The sequence below is a fragment of the Gymnodraco acuticeps genome, unplaced genomic scaffold (assembly GCF_902827175.1).
Source record: "Gymnodraco acuticeps unplaced genomic scaffold, fGymAcu1.1, whole genome shotgun sequence".
NCBI lineage: Eukaryota > Metazoa > Chordata > Actinopteri > Perciformes > Bathydraconidae > Gymnodraco > Gymnodraco acuticeps.
Genome location: NW_022992017.1, coordinates 29,256 through 47,014, shown reverse-complemented (window position 1 = coordinate 47,014; position 17,759 = coordinate 29,256). Strand labels below are relative to the sequence as shown.

The 17,759-nt window shown below is 39.5% G+C and overlaps 1 protein-coding gene across 1 annotated transcript in view; it reads right to left on the bottom strand.

Annotated features, from left to right (window-relative positions):
- Positions 1-15,966, bottom strand: part of LOC117536527 (zinc finger protein 761-like) — a gene marked incomplete at both ends in the record, with an annotated part of 39,232 nt that extends 23,266 nt beyond the window's left edge. The window contains one exon of the mRNA XM_034201433.1: positions 15,336-15,966. Within this exon, the coding sequence (XP_034057324.1) occupies positions 15,336-15,966 (631 nt within the window). The remainder of the gene's footprint in view (positions 1-15,335) is intronic.
- Positions 15,967-17,759: the final 1,793 nt, after the last annotated feature.

The following is a 17,759-nucleotide window of genomic DNA, read 5'->3' as shown; positions in this document are numbered from 1 at the left end:
CCTTTGTTGAACGTTACAATATCAAAAACCTGTTGAAATGCTACTGGTATTTTTTTTTCAAACGAAGGGTTCAGTGTCGGGCTGAAGCTGCTTCTCATTATCCCCCGACACTCACGCTGTACATTACCTCGTCAAGTAAACTCAAAGTGACACGAAACAAGATGGCTCCCAGATGTGTGCGCAGACACTTTCACATCTTACATTTGAACACAAATAACTGTACTTTCTAGTGTGTGTGCGCGCGCGCGCGTGCAACACGTTCTCACTCCCATTCCGTCACATATTGACGGACGGTCAGGGCCCCTCCCGGTCACTCACGGAACAGTTTTTCGACCGCAAATTGCAGACAGAGATTGGTGTTGCAAATTGGACTGCACACAAAGTATAGTTTAGTTAGGAAAGCATATCGCCGAAATACTGTTTAAAGATTTGTTATTTTGACACTATTTAAGTCAATACTCTTTTGTTAATAAATTACATTTTTTTGACTGAAAACCTTCGGCTGCTTATTGTTTTGGATTGCGTGTCGTCAACCCCGCTCTATAGTGGCAAGAGGAAAGCTTGGATGCCATTACATCAAGTCGAAAAACTGTTCCGCTCCCCGTCTCATCAGGTCTCCGAGCACACCGGCTGTCCTCAATTACCTCACTTAAATACACACCGGAAGGTACAAGGAAACAGATCATATTTACGATATTAAATTAACAATGATTTCATCAAAACATATTCACCATGGCAATTTAAATAATTTTCCATCATTAAATCATTTATCAAATTATGAATCGAAATAATAACTTTGCGGCTCTAACATACCGGCCCCTAATTGTTGACGCAGTAGCAAAACAATTAATACATTATAATAGAGCCAAAAAACAAGCAGTTACTCAAAATGTAACTGTCATCAATATACAATCATTGTCATAGTTCATAGTCCAATGTTTGGTGTGTTTGCATGAGTTCAAGAGGAAAAGGGGGGGGGCATGTGTGTGTGATACTGGGTGTCAGAGGTTACTAGCACATGACACCTTGTGTTCAATCAACTGCTTCCAGAAGCAGACAGAGCTTGTCAATTGGTCGCTGTAAGGTGCTACCCTTGGTTTTCACCAAGACACTTCGGACAAGCGCTTTCGACCCTGACAGTGTCTTTATCACCCGGCCCATTTGCCAGGAATTTCTTGGTGCCGTGTTATCCACGATGACGACGAGATCATTGGGGCGAAGGTTCGGTTTGGGGTTGTGCCATTTGACTCGCTGTTGCATGATTGAGAGATATTCTCTTATTCATCTCCTCCAGAAGAGATCTGCGAGGTATTGTGCCGTCTCCATCTCCTCCGTGAGTACAAGTCCTCCTTGTGAAAGAGTCCAGGTGGCATAAAAAAAAATGTGAATGGAAGTGGCGACGTAAAACGGACACAAAACAACAACAAACTTTTGCCGAGCCAATTGGAGAGTTTCATCACCAGCACGTGGTAAAAATCACCAATGAGCGCTCAGCTCGAGATACCAGCGAGTCGTTTCCCATCAAGCATTTCGCTTCCGCAGCTCGTGGAGAGGAACTGCGCCGCCTCGGCGCGCCTCGCTCTCAAGGCTGCGGGCGTCTTTGTCCCGCGAGATTTCAACGTCTCATCAATCAATCAATGTTTATTTATATAGCCCAATATCACAAATGTTACATTTGTCTCAGTGGACTTTACAGTTTGTACAAAATATCAGTATGACAATACGACACCCTCTGTCCTTAGACCCTCACATCGTACAAGGAAAAACTTCCGGAGAAAACCCACAGTTTAAAGGGAAAAATGGGAGAAACCTCAGGGAGAGCAACAGAGGAGGGATCCCTCTCCCAGGACGGACAGACGTGCAATAGATGCCGTGTGTAAATTGAAAAGATAATACATTTGCAACATAGGTAGTCCAAATGTTTGGAAATGCATGTGTGTATAATAGGAAGATGAATCCACGAGGATATCCATCCAGGACCTATGATCCAGGACCACAGCCACGACTCAAGATCCAGGGCTCGCGATCCAGGACAGAGGAGCGCAGGATCATCCATGACTCCGGATCCCGGCGTATATAGACACCAAAAAGAAAGACATTTGGGGAAGCTGGGTTAATCGGAACATGGGAGTACACAGGTATAGACAGAGAGAAGGAAGAAGTAAGATGTCCCCCGACAAACTAAGCCTATATCAGCAAAACTAGGGGCTGGATCTAATCAGCCCTAACTATAAGCTTTATCAAAAAGGAAGGTCTTAAGCGCACTCTTAAAAACGGATAGGGTGTCTGCCGCCCGAACACAAACTGGAAGCTGATTCCACAAATGTGGAGCTTGATAAGAAAGGCTCTGGCTCCCATTGTACTTTTAGAGACTCTAGGAACAACCAACAACCCTGCATTCTTGGAACGCAATGCCCTAGTAGAACAGTAGGGTATAATGAGTTCTTTAAGGTAAGATGGCGCCTGCCCATTAAGGCTTTGTAGGCGAGAAGAAGAATTTTAAATTTCTATCCTGTGTTCTATAGGGAGCCAGTGTAAGGCAGCCAGAACAGGAGTAATGTGGTCCCTTTTCCTAACTCTGGTTAGTACACGAGCCGCAGCATTTTGAATCAGCTGAAGCGACTTGACTGACTTCTTGGTACACCCTGATAATAAAGAGTTACAATAATCCAGCCTTGAAGTAACAAATGCATGGACTAGTTTCTCTGCATCGTTTTGAGGCAAGATATGCCTGATTTTTGCAATGTTACGTAGATGGAAGTAGGCGGTCCTTGAAATTGATTTTATGTGGGCGTTAAAGGATAAATCCTGATCAAATATAACACCAAGATTCCTTACAGTCTCACTGGAGGCCAAATTAATGCCATCCATAGTTAGTATATCCTTAGATAATTTGTTTCGTAGATTCTTCGGGCCAAGTACAATAACTTCAGTTTTGGTCGTGTTTAACATCAAAAAGTTTAAGGTCATCCACGTTTTTAAGTCCTTATGGCAGTCTTGAATTTTATTTAGATGATTAATTTCATCAGGCTTGATTGATAAATATAGTTGAGTATCATCCGCATAACAATGAAAGTTTACAGAATGATTCCTTATAATATTGCCTAACGGAAGCATATATAATGTGAACAAAATAGGTCCGAGCACTGAGCCCTGTGGCACTCCATGGCTAACTTTGGTTTGCGTGGAAGATTCATCATTGACACGTACAAACTGAGAGCGTTCAGATAGATAGGACCTAAACCAGTCTAAAGCAGTTCCCTGTATGCCAACTAAGTGCTCTAGTCTTTGCAATAAGATATCATGGTCGATAGTATCAAATGCAGCACTGAGATCGAGCAAAACAAGAATAGAGACACGTCCCTTGTCAGAGGCTATTAGAATGTCATTTGTGACTTTAACCAGAGCTGTCTCTGTGCTATGATGTGTTCTAAAGCCAGACTGAAAAGCTTCAAATAAATCATTGTTTTTTAAGTAATCACACCACTGTTTTGCGACCGCTTTCTCAAGAATTTTTGAGAGGAACGGAAGATTAGAAATAGGTCTATAGTTGGCTAAAACCTCTGGATCGAGGTTGTGCTTTTTAAGAAGCGGTTTTATCACTGCTACTTTGAATGATTGTGGAACATAGCCTGATAATAAAGACATATTCATAATATTTAATAAAGAAGTGCTAATTAATGGAAAAACTTCCTTCAACAGCTTAGTTGGAATTGGGTCTAACATGCACGTTGATGGTTTAGAAGAGAGAATCATTGAATTTAATTGTTCAAGGTTTATGGCTGAAAAGCATTCTAGTTTACTATCTAGTGTAATATTAGAACTTACGTTTCCGGGAGCTGTTGATAACACTATACTGGTCAAAGGCAAGAGGTCATTAATTTTGTTTCTAAGAGTAACAATTTTATCGTTAAAAAAGCACATAAAATCATTACTACTGAGTGCTATGGGAATAGAAGGCTCAATCGAGCTGTGGCTCTCTGTCAGCCTGGCTACAGTGCTGAAAAGAAATCTTGCATTATTCTTATTCTCATCTATTAATGAAGAGTAGTAGGCTGCTCTCGCTTTACGCAGTGCTTTCTTATATTCATTGAGAGTAATATGCCAAATTAAACGAGATTCTTCAAGTTTAGTAGAACGCCATATCCTTTCAAGTTGTCTCGACTTTTGCTTTATTTTGCGGGTTTCGGCATTATGCCATGGAGCTAGTCTATGTTGTTTTATTTTCTTCTTTTTCAAAGGAGCAACAGAGTCTAATTTTATTCGCAGCGCATCTGTAGCACTATCAACAACATGATCAATTTGGGGTGGTGTACATTTTGTATAAGTTTCCTCCCTTACATGCAGACATGCTATCGAGTTAAGTATTGGTGGAATCTCTTCCTTAAATTTGGCTATAGCACTAACAGATAGGTTTCTGCTGCAGGAGCTTTTGACTAATGCTTTGTAGTCTAGTAACAGTACTTCAAAAGTTACTAAGAAATGGTCGGATAAAGCAGGATTATGCGGTTCGACTAATAGTTGCTCAATTTCAATACCATAAGTCAGAACAAGGTTGAGAGTGTGATTATAGCAGTTGGGTTGGTTTATTTACACTCTGACAGAAACCAACAGAATCTAATATAGAGTTAAATGCAACAGTAAGGCTATTTTTATCATCGTCAACATGAATATTAAAGTCACCTACGATAATTACTTTGTCTGTTTTAAGAACCAAAGTTGATAAAAACTCAGAGAATTCAGATAAAAATTCTGAATAAGGACCTGGTGCACGGTACACTGTAACACATAAGATTGGCTGCAAAGTTTTCCAGGTCGGATGCGTAAGACTAAAAACGAGACTTTCAAAGGAGGTATAATTTAATTTTGGTTTAGTATTGATAAGTAAACTTGAGTCAAAGATTGCTGCAACTCCACCTCCTCGGCCCGTGCCTCGGGCAATATGAGTATTGATATGGCTGGGTGGAGTGGCCTCATTTATGCTGACATATTCTTCATGTCTCAACCAAGTTTCAGTGAGACAGCATATATCAATATTATAATCTGATATTAAATCATTTACCAATATTGCTTTAGATGCTAGAGATCTTATGTTTAAGAGACCACATTTAATATTCCTGTTTTGTTGCACTGTAGTAGTTGTTACATTTACTTTTATTAGGTTATTATGTATGACACCTCTATTAGGTTTTACCTTAACTTGTCCTTGGGCAGACACACACACCGCTAATATTGGGTATTTTATTGGGTTCGGGATTCCTATGGATGACTGCCTAGGAGAGAGCGCAGAGAAGCGTGTAAGACTGCGACTCCGCCTCCTGGTCTCAACTCCAGTTTGTCATGGATTAAGTCCACAAAGCCCTGAAATGTTTGCCGAAATTAGATCTGCACCTTCCAAAGTATAGGATGAATGCCGTCTCTCTTAATCAGACCAGGTTTTCCCCAGAACGCTGTCCAATTATTTACGAAGCCCACATTGTTTGCTGGGCACCACCAAGACAACCAGCGCTGAAATGATGACATGCGGCTATACATGTCATCATTGATCAGATTGGGGAGGGGACCAGAGAAGATTACGGTGTCCGACATTGTTTTAGCATAACTACACACCGACTCCACATTAAGTTTGGTGCATTCTGATCGGCGTATACGAACATCATTACCACCGACGTGAATAACAATCCTACTGTATTTACGTTTATTTTTAGCCAGCAGTTTAAGATGAGCCTCAACGTCGCCCGCTCTGGCCCCCGGAATGCATGCGACTGTGGAGGCTTCGGTCTCTAATTTCACGTGTCTCATAATAGAGCTACCAATAACCAGAGTTGGCTTCTCAGCGGGTGTCTCGCTGAGTGGGGAATATCTGTTAGATACGTGAACGGGTTGGTGGGGACCTGCGGGTTTCGCGTTATGCCCCTTCTGAACAGTCACCCAGTCTCCCTGCTGCTCGGGAGTTGCCGGGGGACGGCTAATAGGAGCTACCTTTTGCCGGTCCGCACCGGCTAACATGGGCTTTACTGTAGCTGAGTTACTTTCTAAGATGCGGAGCCGGGCTTCTATGGCTATGATTCCCGCCTCCAACCTAACAACTATACTACATTTAACACATGTACCGGTACCAGTAAAGGAGGTAGGGAAGTAACCAAACATGAGACAGTTAGAGCAGGAAATAGCACCCGAGGGTGGGGAAAGAGCCATGGCTAGCTATCAAGCTAAAGTAGCTACCGTTAGCAAACCCGAAAAGAGTGTAGGCAACTGTGGAGTTACAGTCGCTAAGAGAAGGAGAGTTGTGAGAGCTTAAGTTATAGTAACGTGTGATTACAACGTCAGGCAGTTGCCGTGATCAAGAGTTTTAAAACGATCGATTAAGTTAAGATAATAAGCTATCAGCAACAGAACGGGCACACGGGATACCCGGAGATGACAACAACCGGAAGTTACAACATGCTTACCGCAATAGTGGTCCGTGTAGAAACAAGGTGAGGTAGGGTAGGTAAGGCGAGCCTCCAGAGCAAGTCGGACAAAATGACTAACCATCATACAACGCACTAGCAAGACGTTGATCGCAACTGCGCAGGTCTCGCTTGTCTCAAACAAGCCTAATATATACACAAGGTGAGGGGAACAGGTGGAAACAATCAGGGCGGGTAAACCAATCACGAACACAGGAGACACATAGGGGCGGGGACATGGAGTTCTGAAACGAGAGGAGGAATACTTTCTACAATAAGACAGAACAAAGGGACATGACAAAACTAATATAAAGAATAGACTTTCATGATAAGTTTCCTGCGTTCTGTTACAAGCTGCCTCAATATTTGGATATATTTTTCAATCGAACATAATTAGTACTTTCTGTTTTGACCTGTTGAAAGTGTTGGCGCTGCTGATGGAGAGGGACGGCCCACACAGGAAGCGTCTGAGGATCAGTGTGTTCTGATCTCATCATGTGGGCTTCTCTCAGCGCACTGTTTATAGTTCCTGTCAGATAAGGTTGGGTTATCAGCCGCTGAGAAATGAGAACCTGGTTGCTATTTATTGGCTTATCTCGACTGGATTTTCCACCCGCTGACCAGAGGTGGGAAGTAGAGGAGTACAAATACTTCATTACTGTATTTAAGTACATGTTTCTGGTATCAGTAGTTTACTCCACTACTTATTTTTCTGACCACTTTTTACTTTCTACTTCTTACATTTTGAACTCAAATACCTGTACTTTCTACTTCTTACATGTTGAACTCAAATACCTGTACTTTCTACTTCTTACATGTTGAACACAAATACCTGTACTTTCTACTTCTTACATGTTGAACTCAAATACCTGTACTTTCTACTTCTTACATGTTGAACACAAATACCTGTACTTTCTACTTCTTACATGTTGAACACAAATACCTGTACTTTCTACTTCTTACATGTTGAACACAAATACCTGTACTTTCTACTTCTTACATGTTGAACACAAATACCTGTACTTTCTACTTCTTACATGTTGAACTCAAATACCTGTACTTTCTACTTCTCACATGTTGAACTCAAATACCTGTACTTTCTACTTCTCACATGTTGAACTCAAATACCTGTACTTTCTACTTCTCACATGTTGAACTCAAATACCTGTACTTTCTACTTCTCACATGTTGAACTCAAATACCTGTACTTTCTACTTCTCACATGTTGAACACAAATACCTGTACTTTCTACTTCTTACATGTTGAACTCAAATACCTGTACTTTCTACTTCTTACATGTTGAACTCAAATACCTGTACTTTCTACTTCTTACATGTTGAACTCAAATACCTGTTCTTTCTACTTCTTACATGTTGAACTCAAATACCTGTACTTTCTACTTCTCACATGTTGAACACAAATACCTGTACTTTCTACTTCTCACATGTTGAACACAAATACCTGTACTTTCTACTTCTCCATGTTGAACCCAAATACCTGTACTTTCTACTTCTCACATGTTGAACCCAAATACCTGTACTTTCTACTTCTTACATGTTGAACCCAAATACCTGTACTTTCTACTTCTTACATGTTGAACTCAAATACCTGTACTTTCTACTTCTCACATGTTGAACACAAATACCTGTACTTTCTACTTCTTACATGTTGAACTCAAATACCTGTACTTTCTACTTCTCACATGTTGAACTCAAATACCTGTACTTTCTACTTCTCACATGTTGAACTCAAATACCTGTACTTTCTACTTCTTACATGTTGAACTCAAATACCTGTACTTTCTACTTCTCACATGTTGAACACAAATACCTGTACTTTCTACTTCTCACATGTTGAACACAAATACCTGTACTTTCTACTTCTTACATGTTGAACTCAAATACCTGTACTTTCTACTTCTTACATGTTGAACACAAATACCTGTACTTTCTACTTCTTACATGTTGAACTCAAATACCTGTACTTTCTACTTCTTACATGTTGAACTCAAATACCTGTACTTTCTACTTCTTACATGTTGAACACAAATACCTGTACTTTCTACTTCTTACATGTTGAACTCAAATACCTGTACTTTCTACTTCTTACATGTTGAACTCAAATACCTGTACTTTCTACTTCTTACATGTTGAACACAAATACCTGTACTTTCTACTTCTTACATGTTGAACACAAATACCTGTACTTTCTACTTCTTACATGTTGAACTCAAATACCTGTACTTTCTACTTCTCACATGTTGAACTCAAATACCTGTACTTTCTACTTCTCACATGTTGAACTCAAATACCTGTACTTTCTACTTCTCACATGTTGAACTCAAATACCTGTACTTTCTACTTCTCACATGTTGAACTCAAATACCTGTACTTTCTACTTCTCACATGTTGAACACAAATACCTGTACTTTCTACTTCTTACATGTTGAACTCAAATACCTGTACTTTCTACTTCTTACATGTTGAACTCAAATACCTGTACTTTCTACATGTTGAACTCAAATACCTGTTCTTTCTACTTCTTACATGTTGAACTCAAATACCTGTACTTTCTACTTCTCACATGTTGAACACAAATACCTGTACTTTCTACTTCTCACATGTTGAACACAAATACCTGTACTTTCTACTTCTCACATGTTGAACCCAAATACCTGTACTTTCTACTTCTCACATGTTGAACCCAAATACCTGTACTTTCTACTTCTTACATGTTGAACCCAAATACCTGTACTTTCTACTTCTTACATGTTGAACTCAAATACCTGTACTTTCTACTTCTCACATGTTGAACACAAATACCTGTACTTTCTACTTCTTACATGTTGAACTCAAATACCTGTACTTTCTACTTCTTACATGTTGAACCCAAATACCTGTACTTTCTACTTCTTACATGTTGAACTCAAATACCTGTACTTTCTACTTCTCACATGTTGAACACAAATACCTGTACTTTCTACTTCTCACATGTTGAACTCAAATACCTGTACTTTCTACTTCTTACATGTTGAACTCAAATACCTGTACTTTCTACTTCTCACATGTTGAACACAATACCTGTACTTTCTACTTCTCACATGTTGAACACAAATACCTGTACTTTCTACTTCTTACATGTTGAACTCAAATACCTGTACTTTCTACTTCTTACATGTTGAACTCAAATACCTGTACTTTCTACTTCTTACATGTTGAACACAAATACCTGTACTTTCTACTCCTTACATGTTGAACTCAAATACCTGTACTTTCTACTTCTCACATGTTGAACACAAATACCTGTACTTTCTACTTCTTACATGTTGAACTCAAATACCTGTACTTTCTACTTCTCACATGTTGAACCCAAATACCTGTACTTTCTACTTCTCACATGTTGAACCCAAATACCTGTACTTTCTACTTCTTACATGTTGAATACAAATACCTGTACTTTCTACTTCTCACATGTTGAACTCAAATACCTGTACTTTCTACTTCTTACATGTTGAACTCAAATACCTGTACTTTCTACTTCTTACATGTTGAACTCAAATACCTGTACTTTCTACTTCTCACATGTTGAACACAAATACCTGTACTTTCTACTTCTTACATGTTGAACTCAAATACCTGTACTTTCTACTTCTTACATGTTGAACTCAAATACCTGTACTTTCTACTTCTTACATGTTGAACTAAAATACCTGTACTTTCTACTTCTTACATGTTGAACACAAATACCTGTACTTTCTACTCCTTACATGTTGAACTCAAATACCTGTACTTTCTACTTCTCACATGTTGAACACAAATACCTGTACTTTTCTACTTCTTACATGTTGAAACTCAAATACCTGTACTTTCTACTTCTCACATGTTGAACCCAAATACCTGTACTTTCTACTTCTCACATGTTGAACCCAAATACCTGTACTTTCTACTTCTTACATGTTGAACCCAAATACCTGTACTTTCTACTTCTCACATGTTGAACACAAATACCTGTACTTTCTACTTCTTACATGTTGAACTCAAATACCTGTACTTTCTACTTCTTACATGTTGAACTCAAATACCTGTACTTTCTACTTCTCACATGTTGAACACAAATACCTGTACTTTCTACTTCTTACATGTTGAACTCAAATACCTGTACTTTCTACTTCTCACATGTTGAACCCAAATACCTGTACTTTCTACTTCTCACATGTTGAACCCAAATACCTGTACTTTCTACTTCTTACATGTTGAACCCAAATACCTGTACTTTCTACTTCTTACATGTTGAACTCAAATACCTGTACTTTCTACTTCTCACATGTTGAACACAAATACCTGTACTTTCTACTTCTTACATGTTGAACTCAAATACCTGTACTTTCTACTTCTTACATGTTGAACTCAAATACCTGTACTTTCTACTTCTCACATGTTGAACACAAATACCTGTACTTTCTACTTCTTACATGTTGAACTCAAATACCTGTACTTTCTACTTCTCACATGTTGAACCCAAATACCTGTACTTTCTACTTCTCACATGTTGAACCCAAATACCTGTACTTTCTACTTCTTACATGTTGAACCCAAATACCTGTACTTTCTACTTCTTACATGTTGAACTCAAATACCTGTACTTTCTACTTCTCACATGTTGAACACAAATACCTGTACTTTCTACTTCTTACATGTTGAACTCAAATACCTGTACTTTCTACTTCTCACATGTTGAACACAAATACCTGTACTTTCTACTTCTCACATGTTGAACTCAAATACCTGTACTTTCTACTTCTTACATGTTGAACTCAAATACCTGTACTTTCTACTTCTCACATGTTGAACACAAATACCTGTACTTTCTACTTCTCACATGTTGAACACAAATACCTGTACTTTCTACTTCTTACATGTTGAACTCAAATACCTGTACTTTCTACTTCTTACATGTTGAACTCAAATACCTGTACTTTCTACTTCTTACATGTTGAACTCAAATACCTGTACTTTCTACTTCTTACATGTTGAACTCAAATACCTGTACTTTCTACTTCTCACATGTTGAACACAAATACCTGTACTTTCTACTTCTTACATGTTGAACTCAAATACCTGTACTTTCTACTTCTTACATGTTGAACTCAAATACTTGTACTTTCTACTTCTCTCATTTTCCAAACAGCTGGTTCTTTTAGTCTGAATGTGTGTTTTGTGGCGTGATCATTATTCTTTAGAGTCATTGCGTGCCTATTGATTTGAACACGATCCGTGTATCCATCATTTCCTGGTCTTCTCTAAAGAAGAGGGACCAATGGAAACGTTGTCATGTTGCCGTTGTTCAGCATGGAAACATTCATTAGCTAACAATGACATTATTGTTCTATTAATATAAAGGGAGGTCAGGTACTCTTTAAAACAGCTGCTAGTTATGGGTACTTTTTACTGAAGTACATTTCAAAGCCTCTTTACTTTGACTTGAGTAAAGAAGTTTAGTCAGTACTTCTACTTTCACCAGAGTATTTTTAAACACGAGTGTCTGTACTTCTACTTGAGTGACGGTGCGTCCACACGGCAGCTTGCCGGTGGGCGTGTCTGGCCTGCGACTAACAACCAATCACATTAATCTCCCGCCCCGGACACACAAGCACGCGCTTTGATTGGCTAGAGCTTGTACTGGCATATGATTTGATTGGCTGGCGCTTCCTCAACATTCGGTGATGTTGTAGCCGTAAAAGTAGAGGTGTAATGAATCATTCTAATGGCTGACAGACATCATTAGTCTGAGCTCTGATTAGATCTGTGCTCTTCCTGCTGGGTTCATCTGCACTGATGGAAAAATACCCTTTTAATTACATTTAAAAATGCAGGAAAATGCCCCATGATGGATGCATTTCTGATAAGCACCATGTACAGAACATCAGAGGAAAACTAAGAGAGGATTAAGAGAACTGTATTTCAGTTGACTCTGCTTACTCTATGAAGGAGTCAACATGAAGCTCTGAATGCTTTGACTCACATTATATTCTTAATACATATTTTGAAAGATTGAATAAATTAAACTTCTTTTTTCAAATCCCATTTCTCTACCGCTACAAAGTTGTGAAAAACATCAAAAACCACTAAAAAATCTTAATATATTAAACAGAGCTCAGATGTTTAGACATCATATTATGTTTCACAGGGTTGAGTTTAAAAGACAAGCGCCACCACCTCCCAATGGTCATCCATTTAATTAGTAATACTGTATACATGGAGTAAACAGTCTCACTAGCTAATGTTTGCTTTCTGTGTTAACTTAGTGATAGTTAATGACACGGATAGCGTTATAACCGTGGTTCAAACAACCATTAATGTCACTTTCTATGTGAATAAAGTCATTTTAATGAAATAAAAGTGAACAAACTGTCAGCTGTAAATTAGAATGTAAGTTGCTACACAGATTATGATGAATTATATCTAAATATTTGTATTCAGGTACATACTCGTTTTAATTCCCACTTCATTTATTTGCCACTCTTTTTCCTTTCTATGATACTCACATCTATGTTAGCTTCTGGGGAAAGCCATGGAGGAACACGGCTAAATGGGCTTGCTTTGGCAAACGTGATATTCTCCACTCCACATGCCCTCGTTCTCTCCTCACTCGTCCAGCCAAACCCACGCCCCTGGAACTTTGTATATTCCCAGCAATCCTGTAGTTTTCTGTTTGTGATATGTTCTTCTCCACTCCCTTGAAGCCTGACCCAGTATGACAGAGCAAGTTTCTCTCTTCTGATCTCCAGAGGTGTCTCTCCTGCTTCTATCAGAACTGCATTGATAGGGGATGACTTTATCGCTCCAATACACAGCCGCAATGCTTTATATTGTAGTCTATCCATTTTTTAAAGCGATGTTTTTGCTGCTGCTCCATACACTATACGACCATAGTCTATAGTCTACAACCTCATCATTGATCTGTAAATGTCTATCAATGCTTGTTTGTCTGCGCCCCAGTTGCATCCAGCTACAGCTCGCAATACATTTAATACTTTTTAGCATTTTGTTTTCCACTTGATTAATATGCATTTTTGCTATCAAACCACAGTCCTAGGTATTTGAACTCATTCACCTTTGTCTTTGGACGATCATATAGTGTTAGCTGTTGGCCATCAATCTTGTGTTTGTTTGTAAATACCTGTAGCATGACTTGCTTTCTGACATTTTGAATCCCCAGTTATATGACCACCTCTACTTTTTTAATCGCTCTAGCTTCTCCATTACGTATGGGGCATGTCTTCCCTCATCCAAATAGCCCCATCATCTGCGTACAGAGCCGATTGGATGCATGTGTCTAAGCATGTCAATATGTCATTAATCATGATGTTAAATAATATTGGACTGACTGCACTCCCTTGGGGGATACCATTTTCTATTTCTAAATAATTGGAAATATCTGCTCCAACCTTTACTCTAAATGTCCTGTCTGTTAAAAAGGCCCTTACCCAATAGAACATTCTCCCTCCAATACCCATATACTCAATGTGATCAGTGACCCCTCCCTCCACATAGAGTCATACGCCTTTTCAATGTCAAAGTACACTATTGCCATTATCTCTTTCATTTTCAATGTTTTTCCCACATCATTACTCACTCTTACTAATTCCACATCCAGAGCTGATATTATCCTGTCTCTTCTCCTTCACCTTTTCATTCTCTGCTAGTAAGTGCTGTTTTTGCTGCCTATGAATATCACTGAGATGCTCCCCACTATGTACTGCTGCAAGTGTCCTTCCTAACATACCTGCCTTCTCTTCATCTGTCACTGCCAGCCTCTCCCCATGGATTTCCTTTTCCCCACTCATCCGCTTAAACATGGACCAGACATCACCTAATGTTACTCCTCTGCCAATGGTAGAACACAATTCTCTCCATGTTCTCTTTTGTGTGTATTTTATTGTCCTTCGAGCAGCTGCCCTTTTCCTTTGAAACTCTATAACATTATTTTGTGTCATGATTTTCTTTTCTCTAAGTGCATCGTTTCGCTCTTTAATAGCCCTGCTGCATTCCTCATTCCACCATGGCACCACTTTCTTCCTACCCTTGGTTGTTTTTTTGGGTATACATGTACTGTTCTCTTCTGCATTTAGTATATGTTGCGTTATTTGGCTTGTAATGACCTCTATGCTTCCCTCTGATGTTAGCAGGTGTACCGACTCCTCACACCATATCCTACATTTCCCCAATCAGCTTTAGCAAAGCACCACCTGGTTATCACACCTCCTTCCTGCATATATACACATTATTATTCATTTTAGTAAGCACTGGATAATGGTCAGTGGAGTTATTCAAAACAAACCATTCGCATGTATGAACCAAACAGTTTGACACTAATATCAGATCCAGGCATGAGACTTTCCCCCTGTGTTCATCTACTCTTGTGCCATGTCCATCATTAAGGCATACTAGTGTTCTTTCCTCCAGCATTTCTTCCACTATATTTCCGTTACTGTCTGTATGGTTGCTGCCCCATAGACTGTTGTGTGCATGCATGTATGAGCAGCATTACAACTGGATTGTATATTGGATACATAAGCTGTATTGGACAATGGCTTGGATTTAATGCTGCAATAATGTCAGCTGTTCGGCAGATGGACAGCCAGAAAACTAAACTTAAAGGAACAGTGAACATTATGCCTGTCAATTCTGACGTTACGTCAACAGATGGCGCTGTTGGGATGGGATCTGTAATGGAAAAAAGGATTACCCAACACATGGCCAATAGATGGGAATTGTTTATTGTAAACTGAAAAAACTAAATATGCTTAATTGCGGCTCCTACACTCTTAACAGCACTATGGTTTTTCTCCTGAGTGAACACGAAGATGTGTTTTGAGAGCACCTGATGTAGTGAACATTTTCCCACACTCTTCACACCAGTACGGTTTTTCTCCAGTGTGAATACGGTGATGTGTTTTGAGAGCACCTGATGTAGCGAAAGTTGTCCCACACTCTTCACAGCTGTACGGTTTTTCTCCAGTGTGAATATGTTGATGTGTTTTGAGATTACTTGAACAAGTGAAAGTTGTCCCACACTCTTCACAGTTGTACGGTTTTTCTCCAGTGTGAATACGGTGATGTGTTTTGAGAGCACCTGATGTAGCGAAAGTTGTCCCACACTCTTTACAGTTGTACGGTTTTTCTCCAGTGTGAATACGGTGATGTGTTTTGAGAGCACCTGATGTAGCGAAAGTTGTCCCACACTCTTCACAGTTGTACGGTTTTTCTCCAGTGTGAATACGGTGATGTGTTTCGAGAGAACTTGAATGAGCGAAAGTTTTCCCACACTCTTCACAGTTGTACGGTTTTTCTCCAGTGTGAATACGGTGATGTGTTTTGAGATTACCTGATTGAGTGAAAGTTTTCCCACACTCTTCACAGCCGTACCGTTTTTCTCCAGTGTGAACAAGCAGGTGGCGCTTTAAATTTCCAGATGTTGAAAAGGATTGGTCACATTGCTGACAGCTGTGATGTCTTTCTTTTCCTTTCGGTTTCTAGAACGACGGACAGAGAAAGAGAGAAAGTCAATCTAAAAAGCATAAATACACAAGTTAACACAATAAAAACTCACTTAATATAGACCTTGAGTTAACAAAATACTACTTATCTGTTTGTGTTTATTATATTTGTATTATTTTTGATACAGTAATACAGCAATATACTAACCAAAGTATATACCAGAGGTGGGGGACTCGAGTCACATGACTTGACTCTTATATTTTTTGACTTGAGACTTGCTTGACTAACATTGATAAAAGACTCGACTTTGACTTGGTATTCATGACTTGAGACTTGACTTAGGCTTGAGACAGATGACTCGAAAGGACTTTACTTTTTAAAATAAAATATATGCATTTGTTTTTTTATTGTACGAAGTCGCTAGAGGGCAATGAAAGAGAAAAAAAAGAGAGAGAAAGTCTCTTCTCGTTCGCAGGAGAAAGTAGGAAGTGGAGCGCACAAGAGACAGCAGTTTCATTGCAGACTGTTTTGTTTATGTGGGGAAATACATACATTATTTGAGATATATTTCAAACTCTGTCATTTCGGCCAGGGGTGTAGAGTTATTTGTTCAAGCACCGGATCGGCAAAACAGGAGAGTGTGTGAACCAGTCTTCCTTGACCTATGTATTCATGTCTGTGACTCTCACAGTATCTGCTGCCCACAGCTGTTTTATAGAAGGAAAACCTCCTTCACTTCATGAAATCTCTGCAGCACCAGGAGGCAGTAAAGTGTAACTCAGCAGAATCTGAGAAGAGCAGTGCCTTCACTGTGTTTACCTTCATTAGAACCACACACACACACACACACACACACACACACACACACACACACACACACACACACACACACACACACACACACACACACACACACACACACACACTTTATGATTTCAGAACCCCACTCTCCATTGTTGTTAATGTTGAAAATAAAACTCTAGTTTCATAACCACTGTCTTTTAACTGATTTAAACTGGGGTTATTCATCAGGATTTCGTAGGACTTGACTTGCTTGACTCTCACCCCAGTAACTTGAGACTTGCACATGTATGACTTACTCCCACCTCTGGTATACAATAGTGTTAATTTCGTTGACTAAAACTATGACGAAATATGTTCGTCAACGACCTTTTTTTCCATGACGAAAACGAGACGATGACGAGACCGACGGCAGTAAACAATAACTGCAACAAAATCATCATGCAATATCGTTGACGAAAAGTGACGAGACAAAAATGTAGTTTACTAAATAAAAACTATGCCAAAATCTCTCTTTACTTTCGTTGACGAAAAATGAGGAGACGAAATATTATCAAAGATAACGTTACATTTCTGATAGTCAGTTTTTCTCCCAGCAGATCCATTTCCGGTGCTGCGGCTGGGCAGCAGCTGTGTGTCTGTGGTGCGCGCGGTGGTAGATTTGAATTACACCGGGCAGCGGCACACTGTGAACTGTCAGGAAGACTCGGGTCTAACTCATGGTCTAACTAACCTTATTTAACAGAAAATAAAATGGCAACAACAGGGCTTGGGAGCAGTGGTCGCACTCGTGTTAACCGAAGACGAGGTAATGTACAGCGTGAGTGTCGGGGGATAATGAGAAGCAGCTTCAGCCCGACACTGAACCCTTCCTTTGAAAAAACATGAAATTTCTTTACTTCCGCCAACGTTTTTCTGACCCGTCGCGGGAGGTTTAGTGTTTCCCTGAAAGCGCTGATAAGACGCCGCTCTCGACACTTTCTGCCCCCGTCAGTGTGTTTTTATT